The 26803-nt window shown below is 46.8% G+C and overlaps 1 protein-coding gene across 8 annotated transcripts in view; it reads right to left on the reverse strand.

The window, feature by feature from the left end:
• The window catches only part of TNRC6B (trinucleotide repeat containing adaptor 6B), a 2246995-nt gene that overhangs the window by 1833783 nt on the left and 386409 nt on the right, over positions 1-26803 (reverse strand). For all 8 annotated transcript variants that reach the window (XM_069652930.1, XM_069652926.1, XM_069652923.1 and 5 more), the window contains one exon: positions 13577-13661. In XM_069652930.1, the coding sequence (XP_069509031.1) occupies positions 13577-13621 (45 nt within the window). In that variant the 5' untranslated portion in view covers positions 13622-13661. Of the gene's footprint in view, positions 1-13576; positions 13662-26803 lie in introns of those variants that run through there.

Raw genomic sequence — 26803 nt, forward strand, 5'->3', positions numbered from 1 at the left:
CGGTGGGAGCAGAAGTCTGATCCACCACACGTGGAGCCTCAGAGCCCCAAAAGTGTGGTTGGTAGAGCAACCAGAGTCTTTTCCACAAGGGAAAGTGGAGTCAGAGGAGGTAGTGGAGGTTGAGACCCCACAGGGAGTGGTATTACAACCGGAACCTGCATAGGGATTGCCGGAGCAGGGACCAGTTCAGGCAATTTAGGATACAATTCACTAAATAAATCCTTAAAGTACGCTTTCATGGGATCAGAATGCATAAGCATCTGAAACCTGCCAAAAACGCATCCTCCGAAGGTCTAGGCACTGGAGTGGGCAGAGGCTGTTCGGAAGGGGCATACCCCTAGGAACACAAGGAGGATGGCTGCCAGATGGTTCTCTACCAACTGGATCCACATAGCTCAAAGGTGTGGCCGTAGGAGGAAGCGAGAATGTATGCGGCAGCAGAGTCTGAGCACGCCAATCCATTGGAGGGCGGAACGGGGTCTTATCAGCAAAGCACGGAAAAGGCTGCTCTGCCCCAAAAAACAGGCCCTTTAGCACCATCCGTGGTGAAAGTTGGTCTAAGAGAGATAGTCAAAATGGCAGCCGTGGACCGCAGAGTTGGGCAGCCATTTTGTCAATGCCTGTGGCGAACTGCATTACAGGTGTAAGTGAGGCCATGGTCACCACAGGGGAATCAGGGGTCTTAGATTGCATTTTAGCCTTGTGAGAAGGAACCTCAACACAGCCTGTGGTAGCAGACCTAGAGTGTTTATGAGACACCTTAGTGACTGCTGACAAAGTAGCCCCAAGAAGGGGAACCTTTGTGGAGAGGTACTGGAAGACGTATGGCGTTTAGCCTCCTCCTTTGCCCCCTCAGCGGGATCGGTTCTACCACAGGTCTGAGTGTGGGAAGGCTTAGAGAAACTCCCTGAAGCTAGAAACCCCAAAAAGGCACCTCAATCCTGGTGGTCTCAAATATAGCCCCAAAGAAGGGGAACCTCAGGGAAAACCCTAGTAACTTTAGCGACCTTGAAAGGGGCCTCAAGCCGAGGCTCAGTACACTTAGTTCCAGATGTGGAAACCTCAGGGCTGACCCTGGTGAAAACAGCGCTAGAAGAACTGGGCCTTACCTTAGCCCGAGAAGGGGAACCTCAGATGAAGATCTGGTTTTGGTAGCCTCTTTACAGGGGTCATCAGAGGAAACTCTCATGTGCCCGTGATGACCCTTTCGGGACACCTCAGGGATATCCCTGGTAATAGAGCTCTTCGAGCCCCTCCCGGACCCGGAAGACCCCGGAAAAGGAGTCCCCTGGCCAGGGTGCCCTGAAATGAAAGGTAACTAACTTACCAGTCATCTCCCTTTTTCTTCAATAAACAGCTGTAAATGTGGTGGGGGAACACGTTGGAACACTTCTTCCCACCTGACAAGCCGACGCTGGAGTGCGGACAGAGAAGCACAAGTCCCAGCGGTGTTCCGGGCCTAAGCACTCCAGGCAAAGACGTTCACAGGATGAACAGGACACGTATCCCGGACGCTCTGGCATAGACGGAGGAAGCGATGACTGTGGAACCCGAGCAGGAATGAAGGACAAGGGAACAAAAAGAAAAATATTCCCTGTGATGCAAGTGTGTCTGACCCCGACCGTGCAGAGAAAAGGACTGAAGGGCGATGAGCGGGGCGGAGCTCAGGAAGGCGGGTCTGCGGTCACGTGTGGGTGGCCCCACATAAAAATTAAAGAAGGACCAAAAAAGTTTCTTTTTTTATGCTTTTAAAAAGTGCACCGGTTCTGTCCCGAAGGACGCAATGTCCCACAAGTAAGGAGGAAAGGGGACGGGACGTAGGAGTAAGAGGTTATCTGCACGAAGCTATTAAGAATACAAAGAAAAGAGCCAAGAATATTAAACGAGAAACATGTTTGACAAAGCAGGCCAAACCGACGGAAGAGAGGATAACATGTGTCAGCAAATACAGCCCTTTAAGTAATGCCATCAAGAAAGCTGTATTGAAGAACTGGCCTCTAATTCAGTTACCAGACTTTAAACCTAGCAAGCCACGTTATGCTTTTAAAAAAGACACAAAACCTGAGAGAAATGTTGGTTTATACCTATGAGCATAAAATACTGAGGACAAGTCTGTGGGGTTTACCCAAATGTGCCGAGTGTTCTGTGTGTGGACCAACGAAGAATATGAAAAATGTTATGATAAAGGACATACATTGGGAAATTAAAGAATTCACAAACTGTAGACCTGCATGGGCTGTATATTGGATTAAATGCCCATTTGGGTTAATCTATATTGGAAACACTAAAAGAGCGATACGGCAAAGTATCTGCAAACACAGGTCATGTTTGAAAAACAAGGTACTTGACAAGCCAATGGCGGAGCATATTTCCAACAAGGGACACAGCCATAATGACATACTGTGGTTTGAGATACAGACAGTGAATACCACCCCGAGAGGAGGGGACATAGATCTGGCACTGTGCAAGTTAGAACAATGATGGATCCAGAAGCTGCACAGTGTCAAGACTGGTCTCAATGCAAGTATAGAATGGGGGTGGTCCTATTAAGAAGTCAGAGAGGTACTAGAAACTACACCCCTTGAGATATGCTCAAAAAGTGTAGTTACAAGATGTATAGTGGAGTTTTTCAAAGAAGAAACACAGTAGTCACTTAGTGACACCACTAATACATTCAGGTCCTCTGGGTGTGGGTAATTAATACCTGTCTTTGGCACAGGCACAAATGAGGGAGCTATGCACAAAGCCTGTGTGCATTCTAAATTTCAAAATATACCGCAGATGTGGATTACGGCTATACTTACGCTGGAACAGTCGGTACGAGTGGTGTAATTAGTTAACCCAAGGTGGAGCTCTGAATAAAGCAGAATGAGGGCATCTGGATTATGCCAAGCATGACTTTGCATGAAGTATGTTTAGTTTGTATTGAGAGTCTCTACTATGCCGGACAAGCACACCCTATTAAATGCTGAACTGATTGGGAACCATCAAAAAGGGAAGAATAGATGTTGCTACAAGATGGCGCACTGCTAAAGCTGCACATTGGAAGCAACTATGGCATTTGTACAACTCTCCCAATCGTACAGTGGACAATACTTAAAATACAATTGCAATCCAATAGGGCAGATCTTCTATGTATTAAATATATGTGAGACACGAAGGATTAGAAAACAAATTATTACACGAGTTTTGTAATGTCTGTACTTAATGGCTGACCAGAAGATGGCGGCCAATTGCGATGGATGTAAAAACAGAAGAAGCAGATGTAATTATCAGCTGTGAAAGTCTCTCTCGCATCATCTGATACTAAGATGGCAGCCAGAGGCACGAACAATACAGACGGTGCCCTGCATGCAGCTTTCGTTTAATGAGCGGACTGCGGGAGTGCCGGCAGCTCGAATAGCGGCTCTCTATTGTTGCACTCCTACATGCAGGGATTTTCCCCGACATTCTTGGATACGAACATTATGGCGGTTAAGTGGCTGTTAATGTACGCAGAGCCTTGTTCATCATGTAAAGAAAAGCAAACCCAAATTCCAGACGACAAATATGGGACAGCTATGAAAAGATGATGCCTACATAAAAACAACACTTCATGACAGCTACGATAACTCATGAAGGTTAACATACAGATTTTCTAGATGACATAAGAATGCATAATGGGGTCATTTAAGACAATATAATATAAAAAAGGATGCTGCAGCCTTGGAGTAGGACTACCTTTGCCATAGATGTTGGGCAGTGATGTACTAACGTAGATGATCTAGGCAATGTACATCAGTAGTACTAAAAGAAAACTCACTTTCCCTTTTCCAGAGAACATAGGACAGTGATGCTCCTGTGCAAAGTCTGAGATGGAAGATATGGCATTCCGAACACGATGCCTGTAAGCGAAAGGTTAGTATAATGTCTGACCTTAGCTGTAGCCAATGATCATTAGTAGACTAGAAGACAAAATGTGGCAAACATAAATATATAAGTATATATCTGTTTTCAGAATGACTTGTGTTAATGCGATGTGGCTAGAAGAGTTGAAATGGGTTCCCATGTAAAACCACATAATAAGGTTCGTGGTAAATCTAAGAAATACCTATATACACTACTAGTTTGTATATGATCTAATATATGTCATTTATAACGCGCCTGTACACAAGTGTTTCTAGGCGCGAATGTGGAAAGTTATGAACAAAATAATTTTAGGCACTTTGTAAAATGAGTGAGCATAGCTCTCTAATCAGCTGATCTGTGAACACGGTTAAACAGTGCTTGCCTAAGCAGTAAGACAACGCTTTTTTGCTCTTCCCATACTCATGTGTTCTTGGAACGGGATCCAGGAGTAGAAATAGCCAGGCAATAGCTGCATGCAGTAAAATGAGACTCTGGCCCAGTGTTCCCATTCATCTCGAGTACTGCCTGTCATAGCTACGTAACACCAAGTGTATAAAGACTGTTTGTTCTCATAATAGTTTCAGAGGCACGGACGAAGCAGTTGCTGGTAGTCTGAGCCCTGCTTGAAGCAAATAAATAAACTATGTCTATGAAGCCTTTGAAATCTTCTGTGTTGGTGCCTCATTAAGCTGCTTATGGATACAGACGGGTATTATGAAAAGTATTGCCCACAAATTGCACGCCATGATGGGACCTCGTCACAGTTAAGATACAATTGGAATATTTTGCCACGGTCTGAGAGCAGGCACCGGACAGGTGGAGGTCGTGGAGCGCACTGTGTAAGGTGGACATAGGTTTCCTGCAGCCACAACTTTCACCCACCAGCTGGTCTCTTCGACACATTGATCTCTGTAACCAAGGTTCCCCCCCGTCTGTGTGTGGAAGGGAGACTTGCACTCCTGTTGAAGTGCTGGCACAGAAGACTGCTAAAAAAGGGTGAGACCGTTTCATGTACAGAGTGTGATGATTTAATGCAGAATGATGTGCAATCTGATGTCATGAATATGTAATGTTGTATATTCTATGGGAGCATACTGTTAAAATACACCTTGTGTACACAGGTTGAAACCATGGGATGGATGAATTATGAAATGATGTGTAGTTTGTATTGATTGTGGGTGCAATGCTTTAAGTGGGACATTACCAACGCAACCTTGTGATCAAAAGAGATAGTGACTGTACAGAAATAGAACATTCATGCACTAAAGGATGTTGTGGGGTGCAATGTTGTAAGAGTCATTCAGATTTGGCAAAATATGTGTCTCCTCCCCTGGAAGGTCCGCCAGGATGGGAGTTGATGATCAATAAAGGCTTGGGGGTAGTGTTGTTTTTGCACAAATGGCACGAATAGACTGCCAACAACCCTGATTTGCAATTCCCCGTGCATGGGTCTTTTGACCTAATAAAAATAGCATATTTAAGGGAAATGTTAGCTGCTAAGGGTGACAAGGCCACTAGACCCCTGCAATGGGAAACATATAAACAATGAGAAGATTATGCTAGACAAAAATCTGAGAGAATCACAGATTAGAAAAGGTAAAACACAATCTGAAAAGGATAAAGCGTGCACATACGATCATAAAGAGATAAGAGGATTGGGAAGAGGGAGACCTTGAAGATATGAGAATTAAGCCAAGGCTTGTCCCTCAGCCCTGGCACCCGAATCAAGAGTGACCTTAAACTGTGAGACAGACCCATTGTTAAAATGGGTAATGGTTAAAAGGCCTCCCTCAACCCTTTACCGGATACCTGGTGTAAGGTGCTCTCCTCGCCACCTCGTGCCCACAGGATTACAACCCACGGCACGGAAACCACGGAAAGTGTAGTGTTGCATGGATCAAAAACAGGGTAGAAGAAATAGAACAAACCATAGTGTATGTGCCCCAGCAACGAGATACCCTTACATTTACAATAGTACAAAAGCTATGTAAACAAATGTTGCTGTTACATAAAAGAGTAAATGAGGGCGAAGTGTACCCCCCTACCAAGCGATTATAAGGACAGAGCAAGCAATCCAAGAGTAGCTTGATTCAAACTTCTGTCCTGCAATAGTGTAAAATAATTTATTTTGGATCATAAACGCCCCAACTATGTTAACTTGTACGTTTCCCATGAGAGAAGTGCCTGGGTTTGATACTGATAATCGAACACACCAGGTCCATGTCCCCTTGAAAAGGATGGAGTTACTAAAGATTGTCCAGATATTAGATAAACTCCAGAGCAGTGGTGTACACAGACGGCCCAGGTTCTTAAAACAGGTCAGCTCAAGGAAGATCTAGATCAGTTGTTTACATGCCTTATGCCAGCAGATATATGGCGCCAATGCAGAATGCAAGACAGTTTAGATCCTGTCAAAGTGGGATGTGCTGACAGAGGTGTAAGCGAAAGGGGGAAGACTGGGGAATTGTCCAAAGAAATAATAGCTCCTCCAGCACTGTTGATAACACATAGCCAGCAAGTGGTTCCCCACAAGCAAATTAATTGGGATAAATTATAAATTGACTGCTTGCAGGCAGGAAAAAGGGGAGTCAGTTGAAAAATATTTGGCACAAAAGGAAGAAGCGTTTACCTCATTTAGTGGGATGGATATGTCTACCACAGAGGGGCAAAAAGCGTTTTGTTCACACTTTGTAGGGGGATTGTTGCCTCACCTAAAGAATGATATACAGACCTAGAAGTCTACATGGCCGTCTCAAACTGCTGCCGAGATTTTGACTATGGCTGGGTATTATGCAAACCGCCATGCTAAAAACAAAGGGGAACAGAAAAAAAAAAGAGATGTGGGTTAAAAACTAGGGCATTACTGCAACAGGCTTTTCCAGAAAGAGGCAGAGGTAATATACGTATGCAATGGGGAAGAGGAATGTATAGAGGAGTAAAAGGTGGTATTGCCCCGCCAACTAATGGAGCAGGTATGATAGACACTGTGTGTCATTTTTGCAAGGCAGAAGATCACTTGATAAGGGAGTGTTGGTTGCGCCGGAGAGAGCGTGGACACTCTTTTGGGCGAGGAATGGCAAGAAGAACTTTTATAAGGACTGATGCCGGGAACAGCATAATGGCAAATACTGGGACACTAGAAGAGAATAATGAGCAACAGCATAATTATTTTGACCCTAGGCAAGGCCAGCAATATTCATTTAGGGACTATTATGAGGATGATAACAGTAAAATGAACTACATAACATAGGGCTGCCCTGGAGAGGGGAAAGGGTGCATAGGTATTCCTGTAGATTCAAAGGAGCCATTTGTAAAAGCTACAGTGCAAGGCAAACAGGACATTCCTCTTTGACACAGGTGCAGCCAATACATCAATTTCCCACAAACGAGTGCCCCATATTCCCCTCTATGGCAAAGTAAACATCAGTGGGATTCTCCAATAATCTGGTCCAAAGTCCAATATCTGACCCTGTACACTTTACTATTCGTCTGATATCTTGCATGGCTTAGCTTGTTGTCACTGATAAATGTGCTTTAAATCTGTTGGGAATGAATTTGCTGAAACATTTGCATACTAATATATATTGCTCGCCAAATGGAGTGTACCTAAAATGTAATGCTGAGTTTTTGTTAAAATATTTTGTCACTGTTACTAATGATTTGCCACCTTAATTTAAGGGAGTTGACCCTGTGATAAAGGCCATGGGGTTGAATGACGTAGGATGTATGATAATTGACCCAGTGAAAATACGGGTTAAGCCTATGCGCTATTACTGCAAATTCCTCAATTTAAAATACCCAAATAAGGGTTAGAAAGAATTAAGCCCGTAACACAGACTTTCTAGTTAAAAGGGATTTTAAAAGAAATTGTGAGGAGTCCCGGCAACAGCCCAATTCTTACTGTGCAATAACAAATTGATGGGAAGCCTTGTGTTCCAGCCCAATGGAGACGAATTATTAATGTCCAAGCAATTAAATTGTAGAACCACAGTATCCGTTGGTGCCGGCAATACTTCACTGTTATCGACCTCAAAAATGCTTTCTTTAGCATCTTGATCGATAAAGACAGCCAAGGTGTTCAAAGGCCGTCTCTATGTAGGTGAATCAGTATATATTATGAGTGCTACCAATGTATATTCTTGGTTACCTTCAGACTGGACAGGGCGATGCCACTTGGGATTTGTGCTGGCTGCTATTACAGTAAAATTGCATACATGAATTCTGCTCAAGTGATAAATTTGGGAGGTGTGTGATTTTGTTTCTTTTCTGTGACAGGGATTTCTTTTGTGACTTTCTCCACGGAATAGCACAAACGCTGCTGGAGTAGAATATTATGTGCGAGTCCGTTTAGAAGGATGTGGAAAACCATTGTGCCCATTTCAATTTGTAGCATATTTTCATACAAGCATATGCAAAATTGCAAATGACTTTCATCCAAGTATGATAAGCTTGTTTGGCCATGTGTGACGTTCACATGTGGAAGCGGGGTCAAGTCCTAAAAATTAAAGTGTGGGGACTCAACAAACACAATGGGATGTGACATTCCCAGAAATTAGCATATTAAGGTGAAATAGGCACATTTCATTAAATGGACTTTGCATAACCACCCAAATTGCCAGTACAAATGGCATTTGCCTTTCATAAAATCAACACACACACAAAACCAAGAGAGGATATTTTCTTCCAATATTGTTTTTGAAAACTTTAAAAGGTGTGCATGTTTTAAACTGCGAGGACGAACACAAAACGTTTTCCCTGGGTCTTACAGTACCGAAATGAGACATTTCACCTTTAGTTGTTTGCTATTTTTCCTCAGGTTATATAGTGCAGTGGTGAAGTGTCCGGCCTACAAACCTGACGACTGCAGTTCGCTCCCTGAGGTCAATTTTAATTCATAAATTTTAAGAGGATATTCAATGTTTCTCATTTTAGCTAGGGGGACCGAGCCCACCCTCTGAATAACGTGGGTGGACGCTGTCCCCCTGCGTGTACCCTCGACTTGAGCACTGCAAAGTATGCTATGGATGGGGCATGGGTAAGTGATTTGGGCTCAAGTGACAGTCCCTACATGCAGGTAGAGAGAAATCAAAGAAGGACTAGTGTGCATTGGCAGAGCTACGAAAACCAGTACTGAAATAAAGGTAGGTGCAAGTCAGGCTGAGGGAGAGGAGGGAAGTGGCAAATAAAATATGTGCTGTAGAGTGCCACATTGTGGTGCACTCGTAGAGCTCTGTTCTCCTTGTTACATTAATGATTTAACTATATGGGTGAGAGGATAGCTCAGGGGCAACACGTTTATCTTGGAAGCAAGACAACGCAGAACAACACAGGTTTGAATCCCTGTCCTGCGCTTAGCGACTGGTCTCCTGTACGAAGTGCGTTCTAAAAGATCAATTATAGTTGCGAGATCCTCTCTGCTAGCACAGTACCCTCCCAACACTCCGACGCCTACTGGTTTTCTCTGCTCAGAGCACTTTCAATTCATCCATTTTACAAAAGCGGACACAGAACAATGAAAGCCACTTGCTGAACAAGTATGAGCAGAGACCGGGTATTGTGGATAGGGCAAGCCAGGCTTCAGCCCATACAATAGTTTCAGATGTGAATGGGAGCGCAAGAGCCAGCACACACAGGACCAGTGACCCGAGAGCTCCACATATTGTGGCAGGCTATTCGACAAGCAGAAATACCGTCGGGCCAGCAAAAAAAACATGTTAAAAGAAAAAAATTACCATCTCGGCCACGGGCACATGATGCGATTACAGAAGGAAAAGCGTGCACGGATTTCACATTCAAAGGCCTCAGAAAGGGAAGCTATAACGTCTTCACTGCTGCAGGAATCCCTCTGGAATGCTGAAGCCTTTATTAACGGACAAGTCATTGCCGTTTCAAAGACGTTCACGCACTTACAATAGAGTAGAACAAAATTCCATTTTTTTTTAAATGTCGTGCAAAATACAAACTAAATCACCTCTACAGACTAGTGTGTTGATCTGGTGTTGGTAAAACGTTCCAAATTGAGGGTCTCGGCTCATGGGACATGGCAGCTATTTGTGCATCCCAGTGGTCGGCATCAGCCATACTCTGGCTAGTCAGATCGGTCCCCATGCTCCACCAAACAGTAGTCGCCCCATATTGCGGTTGCTTTGCAGACTTCCTTTCAGCGTTTTACAGCGAAGAAGGGATCAAGGCAAACACAATGTATGGTTCTGTGACGAATCAACTTCCGGGGCACCAGTGGTCCAGGGATGAATATCAGTTTCTAAACCATCAGTCAGCCACACACCTCTAGTATACCAGAAGGAATTCGAAAAATTTGGAAACAAGCAAATTATAAACCTCCTTGTCCAAATTTGGTAACATTGACGGAATGACAGGCATATCTCCACAAAGTCGTGGACCGTTGGTTAGTTGCAACACAGCAAAAATACAAGTATTACCCAGTGGTAAAAGACTGTCCAGTCAAGGTTGTATACAAATATCTACTTTATTATTATTCATCAGACAGTTCTAATATACTACAAAATGCAACCCATCCTATAAAGGAAAGCAGAGGACATTTTCAAGAAGGAAAAGGGATGCACTCTGGATACTCACAGAAGGGTAGTCAGTAAAGTGATGAATCTTATTTCAAGGATACGTGGTTTCGGCACAAAGGGAGCAATGGGTCATAAAATGTCATTAGCAGCCTTCGGAGAAGGACCAAGGGGACAGAACCGCAATGTATTTTTTGCGTGTTCAAGTTCTCAGTGCTCGACAGGGTCGAGTCAGTTTCAGGGCGCGTTGCAGTTCCTGTGACAGAGTTCAAGACGGGAGACAGCAACGGGTATATGGCGGAAAGCAGTTTGACAAGCAAGGATGGACAGACGGCTGCAGGCTGGCCTACAGAGCGGCTCAGGGTCAGGAATCGTTGTCTCAGTGCTGGTTGGTGGGTCTGAGGCACTGGTTGAGGCGTCTCGGACGACGTTAGTGATGGCGGCGTGACAACAGTCAGCGGTGCAGTCGGTTGCAGCCCGACTGGCTCAAAAATGTCCTTTAAGACGGACGCTGATTGATGCTCGTCGATGCACTCCTAGCTTCTTCACTGGGCTAGTGTTGTCTTTTAAGGCAGACAGCCCAAAGCTGAGGAGAGTGTTGCAGGCACCGGCCTTATCCTGGGTTTGGTTCAGAGACTCTCTGGCACTTCCCACCTAGGAAGCTTGCTTGCAGAGCCTAGCAGGGCACGCTGTGTGCTGGCTGAATACCGGTTCTGGAGCTGCTGGAGGGTCCTCTGGATTCAGTATCTCCCTCTGTTCACTGGTAAATGTTTAGGAGAGGGAACCTTGCTTCCCTCTTTGGAAATCCTGGCTTTCTTTCACTGGCGGAAGTTGTAAGGCAGACTGCACCTTCAGCCAAGGTCCAAATGAGTTCTTCTTGCTACTCCTGCAAAGTATTCAGATGATCTGCCCAAAAGAGGGGCTTGACTCTCTTTTAAATCCAAATGGGACCGAGTGATCGGTGTAGGCAAAGCCTACCTTAATGAACCAATCCTGGGTCCCCACCAATAATCTCCTGTATGCATGAGGTCATAACCAGCGTTTTGCAACAGAAAAGGTAAAGGGGTAAAAACATAATACTAAGTCCGACCCATTTTACCCATCTTCCTGTCTGTTGTGGATCTAAGGGTCGCTCTAGTTGATTGATCTCTCTGTGGTTCCTGATTAAAGCCACAGGTCTCCCTTAAAGCTGCTGCAGGACCAGACTTTTGGTCTCCATCAAACCACATACTCTTAACACTTGAATGGAGCCCCCCTGCAGGGAATAATTCTGTAAATCCATAGTTCCAGGCATAACAGGTTGCCCTTGATACTGAGAGGCAGGAGCATGCTTCAGGTTGACAGTACATATCAAAAGGTTCTTGTGGGCTTCCTGTCTTTTGTTAACCTCTGCAGCCAGGCCCAATGTGGGCCTGTTTGAAGTATACTCTATTAGTATGTTAATTATGTTAATTGCTGCACCATCTGCAGAGGGTAAACAAACTGACAGGGCGGACCCATGGAGCCTTTGATAGTTAATTAGGCTGGCCCTGGCAGGAGGAAGGTTTTGGCCATCTCCCTTCTGAGATGCATCATGTACTCCACCTGTCAGATCCCAACTGAATAGGACAGGGTGGACTGTGCCTGTAGGCTTTGTCCACTCAGAGTAAACAGGTCTATGAGTATGTTGTGTGGTGAGCATAGGAAAATGTGTATGGAATAGCCCGACACATTTTGCAGAGGTTGAGCTACCATCATTCAATGTAATTTCAAATTTCAGAAAAGCCCAGGCCAGCGCACACCCACTGTGCAGAGCGTCGAATTCCTCACAGGTCTGTGGTACAGCAATCCGCACAATACTTTGAAGCAGTCTTGTGAGTAAAGAAGGTTAAAGAGGCAACAAAAAATAGGGTAGTCGCAAAGTTCCTGTAAAGTCCATTTTTACTGGCTCCTAAGAAGGGCATCCATTTGCGAACAAAAGGTAAATCAATTAAACGCTTGTGGAATGAAATATTTACTTTGGCTAGACTCGGAATCAAACACCACAGGCCACTTGATAGTATCTAGAGGAAAGCTTGGCACATGGTCAGAGAGAGATGACAGTGTGTAGCAGAAGCACAGACTTGTGAAAAAGTTACATTGGATCCCTAACAGCAAGGTGCCTAAAAGCGAGCTCTGTTCTGCACTGCTGTAGCAGAGTTCAACTCAAATCATTTATGAGAGCTTTGTTCAAGCACTGGTCCTAACTCACCTGGATGGGGGCAATGCACTCCTCGAAGGCGTCCGTCATCCTCCTTTGTGCCCCTGAGAAGTGTTCTACACGCGACCGCACGCCTCATCAAGGGTCTACACAGATAAGCTCAAATCACCTCGGCCCTCATTAACACTCCTACAATTCAGAAAAGAACTCAAGACCCACATCTTCAAGGAGTCTCTCCTCCTCAACACCTAGGCCATCACGTCACCCCTCCTGACTCGCTAGACGCTGCCCCCCACCCAGTACAGCTGTACCCCCTCCTCTGTCCCCATCTGTACCCTAATCCGGCTGCATAGCTGATCTGTTACCACATAAAAGAACTAGGTTATGCATCTGTAATGTTGTACACCTGTGAAGCGCTCCATTGCTTCCCGAAGCGAGGTCCCTGCTCAAAAAAATACAATAATAATAATAATAATAATAAGCGATCAAGGTTTGGAAGAACTCCCTGGCTCAGCATCCATGTGAAACCTGCATCACCCAATCTATACATCCCTGGACCCGCACATCGCCTTTTGACCACCTTCCTTCACCTCATTAGCAGACATGGGTTGGGGACAACATGGCATTCAACCCTTGTCAGCAAAACATTACTTATCTGACGATTCCCCTGGAGGGAGCTGCTGAGAGAGATCCGTAATTAACTTGCGAGATTGGTACCGCTGTATCCCCATGCACCCTGCGCCCAGATCTATACGGTACTGCCTCACCCGTTGATGAGAGCGCAAGCTGCGGTGTACTGTGGGTGGACGGAGTGTGCTGCTATCGAACCAGAAGCAGGGAAGAAGTAGCAAAGTCACATGTTTACTAAGAATGGTTGAATGGCACGTGTACGATCAACACAGATTTATGCACCGTAAACCGAGCAAGGGGAGGGGCATCAGAACACTTTTTTTTCTGTTAGTACATCACTTACCTGGGAGTCGCTTTCCTCCAGCGTCTCTCCCTCATCCGTCTGCATGGGAAGGATGTTTGACAGACAGCGTGGAAACAGACAGGTGCTGCATGGAGAAAACGGTCAAAGGAATGCCACAGTGAATGAATGTACTATTTTTTAAGCAACTGAAATAATGTCATAGATGCAGTTATTATTCAATTGAAGTCTTTAATACATGTTTTACTTGAGTCCTTTTAAGAAGTGTTTTTAACGGGCAGTGCTGTGGTCCTCATGCATGACACGAGACGGGAAAGCTTCTATTGCACATGTCATTATTTTCGCCTTAGCATAGGGACGGTCACCTCCCTCTGCCCAATCCTCACTTTGCGGTATCCCCAACCAACAACAGAACCTAACAAAGATTTGTGTAATAGAAACGTTAAAGCACGCATTAGGCAAAACCACCTTACCTAGCCCATATAGGTGAATTGGCAGCCACCCTCCCCAAGATCACATTTTTCGGCACTGAATAAAGAGGCCTGCGGCAGCTGGGCGCATCTGCGCGCTTCCAGATCCAATTGTTATTTTGCTGGAATGCCGTGGTAAGCCTGTGTCAAAGCATTCTACGGACCCTTGCATGTCATTGTATTAAAGGGAGCAATACATCAGAAATATTACAAAGATGCACTGGGCTCACAATAACGAGTCACTCAAAGTGTCACACGTAAACAGACTGCAAAGATGGAAATGTCCCGTGGGAAATGTCAATACAATGGCGAGCGCGAGGAGAAGTATTCCATACTGCTGTTTTCCATGCAAGAAATGTTCCTGTGTGGCGTCCTTACGGGTGAGTGGTTGAATTTTGCGTGACATCATGTCTTCACATGATCATAGACACTTTGTGATACGGTGAGCGGAAGTTGGATTCACAGCCAGAGGGGAGCGAGGTTAGGGCATCATCTCAAGGAAGCTGCAGGAGTCTCTCACACACTTATACCAAGGAGAAGGGTCATGTCGAGGATAACAGACGCAGAAAGTACCAGAGAGTATTTCAGGGGACAGAAGAACTTCCAGATCTCCCTCATCAGGACCGCCCATCAAAAGCGCAGAGCTGCAAGATCTGTTTAAGTAACCTGTTTCTATAGCCATATAATGAAGAAGCCACCTGGATCAGCCTTGTTTGAAGGGTGAAAATGAAGAGGGCAACTGAATTAATCAAGGACACTCCATTCTCAGTGTATCATATACATGCTTTATTCATGCTCCATAATACGTGCCTGGCACCCTGACCACATGCACTCTGCTCCAAAATCTCTGCCCCAATGGTTTAATAGAATCTCTCAAATACAATCACCATGTGCAGTGCTGGCAACTTGAAGGCAGCGCAGCACTCCACATGGCCATTCGATTTATATCCAAATATGCCCACCCCCTCATACCCAGAGATGTAGCCAGGATTGTCAGACAATTGGGGCCTGAAGCTAATGTAGTTGGGCCCACCATAGTGACATTAACATCGGGAAATGCCCACACTGCGCTGCTGAGTGGGTATTTACAGATTTTGGGTGGGCCTTGCCCGCTCAGACCCTACCCTGTCTACAATATCCAATATTGGATCAAGTGGGCCACTCATCCTGGACCAAAGGCCGGTAGGCAGGATACATAAAGTCCAGGTTACTTTATTATTTCAAATATTTTGTAGAAGCCTTCTGATTTAGCTAAAGCTGTCCCTCCAACCATCGCTAGGTAGCCCTTGTGTGATGACGGTCCCTAGAGGGAGCTGATGTGCCGCCTATCTAGGGTTAGGGGATAGACAGAGAAGGCTTGCACCTATTTCAGACTGCAATCTCAGAAGTGCAACAAATAGTGTGTAGAAAACATGTCCATACTATACTAAAATCCAGAAATACCGAAACAAGGCGCATGGGAGGGGGTCTAGTTTGCTTTTAATACCCCTTACTCATCTGTTCACTTGTACAACTTTAAAAGCGCAAAAAACGTGTTAATTCATCAAAGACGTCTGGTTGGCGTTCAGACATTCTGCAATAAAAATAGTCGACCTGTTTCAGTGGGATACCGATCACTTCTGTCCCACTTTCTTCAGGACCCAAACACAGGTGTGACTTTTTGTGTGGCGGGTCACTATAAAGGTGCACGAGACCAGACTGCTAAATCTACACCCCTGTTGTAAACCATATTATTGGTGCTTTCTTCTAAGTGTTGTGCCAGGATGTGTGTCATGTGTCACCACTGTATGGTTTTCCAAACTGGTGGTACAGTCCTGTTCATGTAGGCTGGAGGGGGAGATTTGTTGTCTGTCTTCATCAACTGTTTTTTTTAGTTAATAGATATGTTTTTTTTTTCTATTTTAGATTGCAAAGAGACGAATGGCAGAACATCCGTTCACTAGGGTTGTTACCCTGTCTATGCCTCTGCTCATACCTTATTAACACACAATGGAATGCAATTACATCTGTATCTCAGAATGAGTAGCATACACTGTGCGAAAATGTGAATGTAACATAAGTATGCTTAAAAATAGGACAGTATTATAACTAGTGCCAATGCCACCCTGCGGTAGCGTTGCCTCAATAGAAGACAAAATCCCAATAGCAATACAGTTTCCTACATTCACGTACCAATCAGTTTTCCTGCCCCCTTCCTTGTTCCAAGATTTCTCGATCATGTCCACCATCTTCATTCCCACACATCTTCATCCCTCTCCATTGCTTCACTGGCACACTTCTCCCATTTTCCTGAAATGCACCAGCCTACGCTCAGGCACTCTGATTCACTAATCTCTGGTACCCTCACCTCGTTTCGGCCATTAACATCTCCAGAAGTTAATATCCGCCACTCATCTTCAAATCCACCACTCGCATCCACAACTCTATCTCCTTCTTCCATCACATCATAGTCTCCCATTTTAAGCATCACTTGCCTAACCCCACCACTTTTTCTTATCACCTCTACTCGATCAGTACTCCATTTCCTCCCAGCTGCAGTTACTACATGATTCTTCACCAGGCAAACTACTTTGATAGGATCAAAAAAAGTCTCATTTTCTGACTCTTAACACATCTGCCACACAAATTGTACCCCTTCTCCTCTCCCCCTAACTTTGACACAACTCCCATCGTATTTTCTCTGAAGATGGACCCCGTTTTCCCTAATGTTTGCCCCATCCCAACCAGATTGTGTCTTAATCCGCATCCAGTTTGTACACACCTGTAACCATAATCTACAGCCCCTACTATTCCTGTATAGCTCCTACTCTGTACAATATATTTACAAAGCCTCTTTTTGATAACCTGGATGCACTTGGGATCACATACACAAACTATGCTGATACCCAGGTGCTCCTTCCCCTCACAGGGATCTATCACCAAGATGCTACTACCCTTCAGCAAATGTACTCTACAATCCAAGCCTGGATGGCCACGAATGGGCTTTGCCTTAATGGGGACCAAACGGAAATCCTAATTCGTGATCAAAAAGCTACTTTAGCCAAACTAGGTGCTACTTATCTCAACTTCTGCATCGACAGGTGTGTCATCCCATTTCTTTCCTCTGTCAAAACGCTTGGAGTCCACATTGATGCTACACTATTCATGGACAAACAAGTTAGCGCCATTGTCTCGGCCTCCGCATTGAGTACTAAACTCATCAATGCTATAAAGCCTTTTCTAACTAAGGACAACTGCCTCTCTATTGCCAGAGCCACCATAGGAGCCAAATTGGACTACTGCAATGCCCTCCTAGCCGGCACCTCTAAAAGAAAATCTAGTTAGACTTCAAACCACCCAAAACAACGCTCTTAGAGCAGCTCTTAATATACCCAAAAGAGAACACATTACACAAGCAAGAAAAACGGGCCACTGGCTCCCAGTCAAAGACCGTATCACTTTCAAAATACTCTCTACCACCCACAAACGCATCAATTTCTCTGCACCCTCATGCCTATCGGACACACTATCCAAAACACTATCAACAAGGCCCATCAGACTAGGATACACCAACCAACTCAGTGCCCCAAATTAACAGGGCCAAGGCAGGAGGAATAGGCTTCCCACATCTTGCCCCTAAGATATGGAACGCGCTCCCTACTGCCGAAACATCTCAATGCCTTGTGAAAAAACCTTAAAACTGCCCTCTTCAACTAGTATCCACTACTGCTCACCCACTTTCTGTACCACACTCCACTACACATATTCACGTCCTACATCTTGGATTGCCATGCCAGTATACTAATTTTTATTGCATGTTTTTGTATGCAACTAGGCTATGTCATTCCACTGGAACAAGCACATCATCTCCATTGCGCCTTCAGTATGTTGTATGTAACTAAGCTATGAGTAACCACTGTAACCAGCGCCACGATGCCTACGGGCTGCTGTGCGCTTAACAAATGTGAATAAATAAATAATGGTCTGCCCCGCATTCTCTGAAAACTACCCATGTTGTAACATGCAGGGTCATATCACATCACAGACGGCTCTTTCGGAGAAATAAAAAAATAGTAAACCAATTCAATGAACCAGTAGCTTAAGTAAACGCAGGTGGAGAAGACAATGTGTAATCTAACCCTGTTGGAAGTACACCCTTTCCCTAAACATGGGTGCCTATCCCTAGGTAGCGTTTGGTGCAACACCTATCTAATAGGGATAGTTAAAGAGGAAACTGTCCCTCATCTCACCGTTTGCGTGGAAAAACCGAGCTATGTTAGCGTTTTTGATCGTCATAAAAGAGCAACCAACAATATAACACACAACTCCTAAGCTGTTAGAAGTGACAGGACTGGCTAATAGATCGCTGTCAAAACAACTGAATAGCTTGCATGGGCTATTAAATAACCATGGGACTTTCCATTCGTGTTTTAGTCACCCTGCAGCAATCTAATTTGGCCTCATGCGAGAGTTGTGGTTTCAAAATCTAGAAACCAGCAAGGAAAGCCTGTTTAATTAGGACGCTATAAAAAGATCACGTGATGTGAGTAATGGGCTAATATCTCATTTCTTGTGGAATGTCCCCCCTCATTACTGGGGATATCTACATGGTCATGAGAATACCCATGGCCGTTGAGGTCGACCGGTTTCAATGGTGTAGGGGAATTCAAACCATCATCTTCAGGAACATCGATTATATTCAGCAATAGATCTATCTTCCAACCGTGGCTAGGGGTAGAGGCAAACGATGGACAGGCTGCTGCGTCTCCTGTGGGGGAGACAAAAACAAATGCGAGGATGCGGGGTGTAAGTCAACCCGTTTCTCACTTGTATGCAACAGCCAGAGTAGGCCAGTCATAGGTGAAAAACACATTGTTAAGGTATGAATAAATCAACAGAAATGTGCATACCAAATATGCATGGCCACTGGTTGTGTGGCAGTGCGCTGGTTCTATCACTCCAAGGTCAAGAACAAGTGAGGGGAAAGTGAAGGGGCAGGTCCGTAAAACTGTGAAAGTCTAGAGAGGATATATTGTAGTGAATGCTATCTGGCATGCATCCCAAGTCCAAATTGTGATGCATGCTAAAGTATTGTGTGTCAAAGAGTGCCTATAAATTAAAAGGAACACAGACCCACCTCGTTTTTAAACACAAATACATGTGTAACTGCTTTGTTCATTAGTTATACAGCTGTAAAATGAAGCAGAAAAAGCACAAAAACCGTCAACAGAAAGTGCATGCCTGCTGTCAATGGCGGCAGGAAGAGCACGTATTACTACACTCATGTAAGCCCGTGTGCCATAAGGGGCTTACCTCTTAGTCAAATCGGAGGAGCGTGTGCCAGCCATCCGGTGGAGAGGAAAGACGCGATTGTCCACTGAGAGCGCATTAACCAAGGAATAACTTCTTCCTGGTTACGCAACATAGTGGGCGGGGCTACCAAAGTAAACCCCACGGCAGGGCGGAATGGCGTGTAGCCATTTCGATGCTGTTGGAACTATGGGGCGGGGGGAAGGTGGAGAAGGGCAAAGAGGGATGAATGAATAGAAAAGGAATGTTTTGTAAAACAATGTTATGGAATTATTTTTAAATTGTATGTAAAAAATGATTGAGGAAAATAAAACTGAAAAATAAAAATGAACCGAAATGGCAAGTGGACAAAGAATAAAAAATATGGTGAATGCGGTCAGGGCAAAACAGTGCCCAGAGAAAGGAGAAAAACGTGCTGATCACAAATCTCCCAGAGGGCAACATTGGAAAGCATGCTGCCACACAAGACACTCGTTTGTGAAGCGGCTCGCATGTGGCGCTGGAATATATGGGGCCACTGGTGTGGGTGTGCAAGTGGTCCAATATTGATGCAGAGGGGCCATAGAAGTAGTGTATTTCGCCAAAGTCAATGTATTTGAACCTAGAAAGTGTATGTTGTCAAGAGGGAAGTCATACTGATGTATGCATGAATCCCAAACCTAAAAGACGATTCAGCTTCTCATAACAGCCAATTCTTGCCATTGAATACATGTGTTGAGTCCTTTCTGGCAAGTATCCAAATTGAAAATCCACTTCTGTTCTAACCTGAACAGGATATCATGAAAGTTACCACCTCGTATGGGTGGTTTGACTTTTTCGAAGAGGGTCCATTTGAAGGTTTCTGCTGTATGCTCTTCAGCTAGGAAATGTGGATCAAGGGGTGCAGTTACTTTCCCTGTTCTGATACAGGACCGATGTTCAATCATCCTTGTTTTGACTACTCAGACTGTCATTCCAATATATTTCAACCCGCATGTGCAAGTAATCATGTATATGACACCTCTACTATTGCAGTTGGTAAAATGCTTTTGTACTCAGGTTGTGTGCCAACCTATATCGATGGTCGCGGTTCTTGCAGTCTGCGCACACATTGAGCATTTACCACAAGGTGAATGTCCTGTTGGTGGATTTACGTTCGATAAAGTGGATCCACAAGCCACAGAAGAACAAGTTACTTAGCCCTGGAAACGTTCTTTCGATTGGATGTTCCTCCAACGTATTCCTCATCTTTGATAACTCCAATATCAGCGTCAGCTGCTTTGGAATTTTTATTCAACAGAGGGTGCTTTGAGTAGATGCGCTCGACTCGATGACCTTGGAAGACATCGGACTCGAGGATGATGTCAGCGAAGATACAAATAGAACGTGCAGTGCCCGTTGGCTTCAGTTCTTTTTTTTTCGTGTCATTCTTACAGTAAAACTACCAGCATTAATGTGGTTTAGACCATACTAGACTCTGAAGGAGCGTAAACTGCAATAACATGGAAATTCTACTGCAGGGTAGGCTGGGAGCGGCGATGAGGAATACATGGACGGAACATCCAGTCGAAAGAACGTTACCATAGGTAAGTAACTATTTCTTCAAATGGATTGTGTCCTCCCGTGTATTCCTCATCTTTGATAGACTCCCAAAGCAGTATTAGTTTTGGCGGAGGGAGTAAAAATGTTATCATCAAGGGTATTTGTGAACCGAATGAAGGACTGCTTTCCCAAAGCTTCCATCCTGACTTAAGGTGGAACCAAGGCAGCAATGCCTTGTAAAAGAGTGAATGGTAGACCAAGTGGCTGCCTCACAAATATTTTTTTATTGGAACAACTCTTTCAGAGCAGAAGTAGCCATGTCCCTTAGTGGAATGGGCTCTCAAGCCTTCTGGGGGATCTTTCCCGGCCAGCCAATAGCATTCAGTAATAGCAAAAATAATCCATCTGGACTAGGTTTGTTTAGTTACAGCCTATCCCAGTCTAGGACCCATGTATCCTATAAACAGATTGTCATCTAAACGAAACGTTGACATCCTTGAAACGTATAAACTCAGAGCCCTTCGTGGGTCCAGTCTGTGTAGCCTCTCCTATTCCTTGCCAGGATGAGGTGGAGGTTAAAAAGGTAGGTAAGGAACAAGTTACGTACCTGTAACTGTTGTTCTCCAGCATGGGTCTGGCATGGATTCACATGCTCATGAATATTCACGACCGTCAGGCCGGGAATCCTCGGTAAATGAAAACACTGCTCTTTCATTTATGAAAAGCCTTTCTCCTATAAACCAATCCCTGAGCTCTGGGTCATACTGCCCCAGGCAATGACTGCCCTCTCCCTGAGCCTATCCTCTGGCCACCATCTTCATATTTAGTAGCACGTAAAGTGGCAGTATGACCAAGAAGAGACGCAGAGGGGCAGGAGGGAGGGTTCACATGTGAAGCCATGTCAGACCCATGCTGGAGAACAACAGTTACAGGTATGTAACTTGTTCCTTCTCCAGCATGTGGTCTGGCATGGATTCACATGCTCATGAATAAAGAATACAAAGCAGTACATACATATACAACCACCTTCTCACCAGGCTCACCTTCAAGCAGACAGGTTGCGTAGCACTGCTTGGCCGACCCTGGACTCCTCTCTGGAATCCCCGTTGACCAAGTAGAATTTTGTGAAGGGTGCATAGACTTCCACGTAGCAGCCCTAAAGATGTCCAGCAGGGTCACACCAGACAGGAACGCCGTTGTTGCAGCGATCGATCTAGGAGAACGGGCTCTCGGTTGGCCAGGCAACGGTCGGTTTGCCAACCAGTGACAACGAGTGATGCAGTCGGACAGCCACCAGGAGATGGAAGCCTTGGACAAGGCCTTCCCATGGTTCACAGGACCAAAGTTCACAGAAAGCTGAGAAGTCACCGGAAACTCTTCGTGCGGGTCACATAAAACTTCAGCGCTCAGCCACATCTAGCGAGTGCAGAGTCCTTTCAGCCGGCGACAAGCGTCGGAAAAAACAAAGGTAACACCAATGGCTCGTTGGGATGAAATTCCGACGGAACCTTGGGCATGAAGGAGGGGCGTGGCCGTAGCACCACCCTCGTCTTGTGGAAAGTCAAGTAAGGCCGCTTGCAGGACAGGGCCTGGATTTCACCTACTCTCCTGGCAGAGGTGATGGCCACGAGGAAAGCTGTCTTCCAAGACAGGAACTTGAACGGCGCTTGATGCATCAGCTCGAATGGGGCCCCCATGAGCCTAGTTAGCGTCACGTTGAGTTCCCACGCCGGGGCAGTCTCCTTCACCGGCAGGAACAAACAGAACAGTCCTTTGATGAAGTCCTTCACTAGACTGTGCGACCAGAGAGAAGAACGTCCCAGAGACCTGGTGTAGCGGGAGATGGCTTCCAGATGCACCTTGATGGAGGCATGCACCAGCCCCGACTTAGCCAATGACAACAAGTACGGAAGGACGTGTGGGGGACAGAGGGTTAATCTTCTGTACCCAGCACCAAGTCGCAACATGCTTCCATTTCTGTCTGTAGGACTTCAGCGTCAACAACGCCCTGGCCTTGGCGAGGACCTCCCTGCAGTCCGCAGGCAGCTCATAGCCACCGAACTCTAATGCTGCAGGAGCCAGGCCTTCAGGTTCAGCGATCCTGGCTCGTGGTGCGGGATTGCGCGTCCACCCCTGGCAAAAAGATCCGCAACCACTAATAGCTTGACTGGAGGGGACGCTGACATGCTGAGAAGGTCCGGGTACCAGATTTGCCTCAGCTACGTTGGTGCGACGAGGATCATCCTGCACCGACAACGTCTGAGTTGACTGATGACTCCTAGTGGCGGCAACGGAGGGAACGCATACAAGAACAGGCTGTCTCAAGGAAAGGGGAATGCGTCACCCATGCTCCCTGGCTGCGGTAACCTGCTGACGAACCTCTGGCACTTGGTGTTCATCGCCGTCGCAAACAGATCGATCTGGGGACTGTCCCACTTGAGGAAGAGGTTGTCCACTTGATCCTGCCGAAGCTCCCACTCGTGGCAAGAGCATAGCTCCCTGCTGAGGGAGTCGACAACTGTTTTTGATTCCCGCCAGGTGGAAAGGATTGTCTTGGGAGCGCCGGGGATCTGGTGCCCCCGCTTCCGGATGTAAAACATTGTGGTGGTACCGTCCGTGAAGACCCTCACCACTTTGCCCTTGAAAGAAATTACTTGAGGGCCCAAAACACAGCCGGTAGTTCCAGGACATTGATGTGTAGCACCTTCTCCTCTGGCTGCAACAGGCCTCTGGCATGGAGACGTCCGGTGTGTGCTCTGCACCCTTCCAGGGTAGCGTCCGTCGTGACAGTCTCTTGGTATGGAGGGTTCTGGAAATCCGTGCCTCCAGAGATGTTGGAGCGTACGCCCCACCACCTTATCGCTCGACGGAACTCGTCATCGAGCAAAATCCTGTCTTTGAAGCTTCCAGACACCTGGATCCAACAGGATTCCAGGAATTCTTTGAGCGGTCGCAACTGCAACCTGCAGAGCCGGACCAAGTAGATGCATGACGACTGCCGAGCAGTGGTGCCCCCAGAATGTTTTTATAGGGGTGGCCACACTCAAAATCTTGGGGTGTAACCAAAACAAACACAACTGAATGGGCCAGTGGGGGGGGCAGCATTTTTATAAGGGTGGCCATGGCCCCCCCCCCTGACCCCCCCTTGGTGGCACCCCTGCTGCCGAGCAGCGACTTGATGGTCTTTGCCGTGGTGATCTTCAGTGCTAACAGCCACTGCACCTTTCCCAAAACGTCCCCTAGCCTCTCCTCAGATGGAGCCGACAGATAGGACACCATGTTGATCCTGGACGCCAGGAACAGCGCGTTTTGCGATGGAGTCAAGCAGGATTTTGCATAGTTCACCGAGAACCCCAGCTCCTTCAGCAGATGGACTGTCCTCTCCATGTGATTGACAGCGATGTCCTTTGACTTGGCTCGGATGAGCCACTCCTCGAGGTAAAGGTACACATGAATTCTCTGTAGTCGCATATTGGCCGCCACCGGAGCCAGGCACTTCGTAAAGACTCTGGGTGCCGAGTTCAGTCCGAAGGGAGAGCCTTGAACTGGCAGTGCTTCCCTTGTACGACGTAGTGTAGGAACTTGCGATGTTTTACGTGAATGGGGATGTGGAAGTAAGTGTCCACCAGATCGAACGACGACAGAAAATCTCCCTCCTCCAGTTGGCAGAGCAAGTGCTGCAACGTGACCATCCTGAATTTCTGCAACTTGATTAACTTTTTGAGTCGTCGTAGATAGAGGATGAGCCTCCAGCCCCAGGACTTCTTTCTTACCAGAAAGTATCTTGAATAAATTCCGGAGCCCCGGAGTCGCTTCTGAACCAGCTCTATCGTCCCTTTTCTTAACATCGCCTGCACCTCCAGCAGCAGCTGAGGGATGTGTTGTTCCTGCCGGGCCACCAGTGGTATCCGCGGACACTTCACTGAAACTCCAAAGTGTGTCCGTGGGCGAGAGCGCCCAGCACCCGTCGATCGGTGGAGATGTTTTTCCACATGCTGACAAAAGTTTGCCAGCCAGCCGCCCACCAGGGTGCAGGGGTGGGGGGCCAAACGCCTTGGACGGTTCTGTCCTGCTTGGAGGCCGGCAAGACACACAGAGCCTTGACGACGACTGCCAACTCCGAAGGCCTTGGAACAACCCCTTTAGACTTCCTGGGTCATGGAATGGGAGGGTTGGCAGTAAGAGGATGATCCACCGCTGAAACTCTTCAAAGACCTCCCTGACTTCCCTCTGGATGGACAAAAGGATGGACGGTGCTGTTGCAGCATGCCCAGGGCACGGGCCGTCTCCTTGTTGGCTTTGATGGCTTGAAGAGTTTAGCTAACTGCCTTGCCGAAAAGATGGTCTCAGTCGAACTGCATGTCTACGACCCCCGTCTGGACCTCTTGTCTGAAGTTGGTAGCCTTCAGCCAGCCATGACGACGGAGGCAAACCCAGTTTCCCATCTGGCGGAACACTGTTTCCGCAATGTCTAGGTCCATGGTGATGGCATGTTCCGGCGCCACCTCACCTTCCTGAAGGATCTCCATTGCCTCTACCCGCTTGTCCTCATGGAGGAAATACAGAATCAGAGCCATCTTGTACTAAAGCCCCCAGTCGTATCTGGCAAGATTGCTAAGGCGTTGGCCGCCTTGACCGTCGTCACCGCCGATTAAATTACTTTCTGTCCAACGACATCCAATTTCTTCCCCTCGCCGTCCATAGGAACAGAGGTTGAAGACAACGGATTAGACGACTTTTTTGCCGCAGCCGAGACCACCAAGTCTGGCGATAGTTGCGACCGCAGACATTTGGGCATAGACTCTTTCACTCAATATTTCATCTCCAGCCGGTCTCTCTTTGCCGGTGCCGAGGAGGGGGTTCTTCAGAAGAGCCAGCCCCTCATGCCAGACGTCGTTCAGAAGCGGTACCGACAGAATGGTCTTCCTTTTCGCCTCCCGGCATTGGTACAGGAAGCCTTCCCTTTTCTTCTCTTCCGGGATGAGATGAAAAAATTCAGACGCACGAGTGATCATGGAGTGGAAGGATCCCAGTTCATCCGTTGGAGAAGCCCTTGGTGGCGGAGAGAGTCCAAAGTCATCGTCGGTGTCCGTCGTGTCAGTTCCCGTGTCCCTGGCAGGGGTGGGGAGGAGGGCAGTGACGGTTGAAGTGGAGGTGTAGGGTACCTCCTCCTCAGCAATGGTGGCTCCCGGTGTCAACAGGGTTGTCGCCAGTGGAGTCGCTGGTGGTGCCGTCGTCATCCTCTTCTGAATCACTGACACCAGTGTATGGAGGGTCGAGAGAATATCCTGCAACATGTCTCTAGGAGGTGCCCGGGGACGTAGGGTCGCTGGGCCCAGTGCCTATGTAGTCACTCCCTACCTCGTCATCGTCGTCTTTGTCATCACCCATCTGCTCCGGGATGGTGTGGACAGAAACAATGTCATCGTCGGACGAAGAAATATCCATACCCTGTAGCTCTTCCATCACCCCTTTCTTCAGGTCCCGAGGGGTCAGCTTCGGGCTGAGGTCCGGCATCCTCCTCTCCGTAGTCTTCTCCATAGGCTTGGCCGAAGCCTCCAGCCTTGCTGCCACCGGGGTACCCTGGACCGGGTCAGCCCCTTTCGCCTTCGGGAGGGCGGCAGCAAGCATCTCGATGGGAGAGGACGTCTTGGCCTGGACCACCTGGGCCTTAGCTGGCAGGACGGACACCTTGTCCTGCTTGGCCTCCGGTTTCTCTCGCAGCTTCCCTGGGGTATCTGACTTTCTCTTCAACGAGGAGCTGAAGCGATGGCTGGATATTGAGGACGATGGAGGCAAACACGCCTTGACCGTCACGAGACCCGCTTGCGCGGCAACCCCCTGTGGAAGCAGACCCGCAGTGCTTGACCTTGTCTTGGCCCTCCACGGATGGAGTGCCCTCAAAGGACTTAGAAGCCCGCTCTGGCTTGCTGGATCCGGATGAGGCATGCCCCTGGGGACCACACAGGGTAGCGGTCTTGGCCATAAA

The sequence above is a fragment of the Ambystoma mexicanum genome, chromosome 3q, assembly GCF_040938575.1.
Source record: "Ambystoma mexicanum isolate Mex_15411 chromosome 3q, UKY_AmexF1_1, whole genome shotgun sequence".
Lineage (NCBI taxonomy): Eukaryota > Metazoa > Chordata > Amphibia > Caudata > Ambystomatidae > Ambystoma > Ambystoma mexicanum.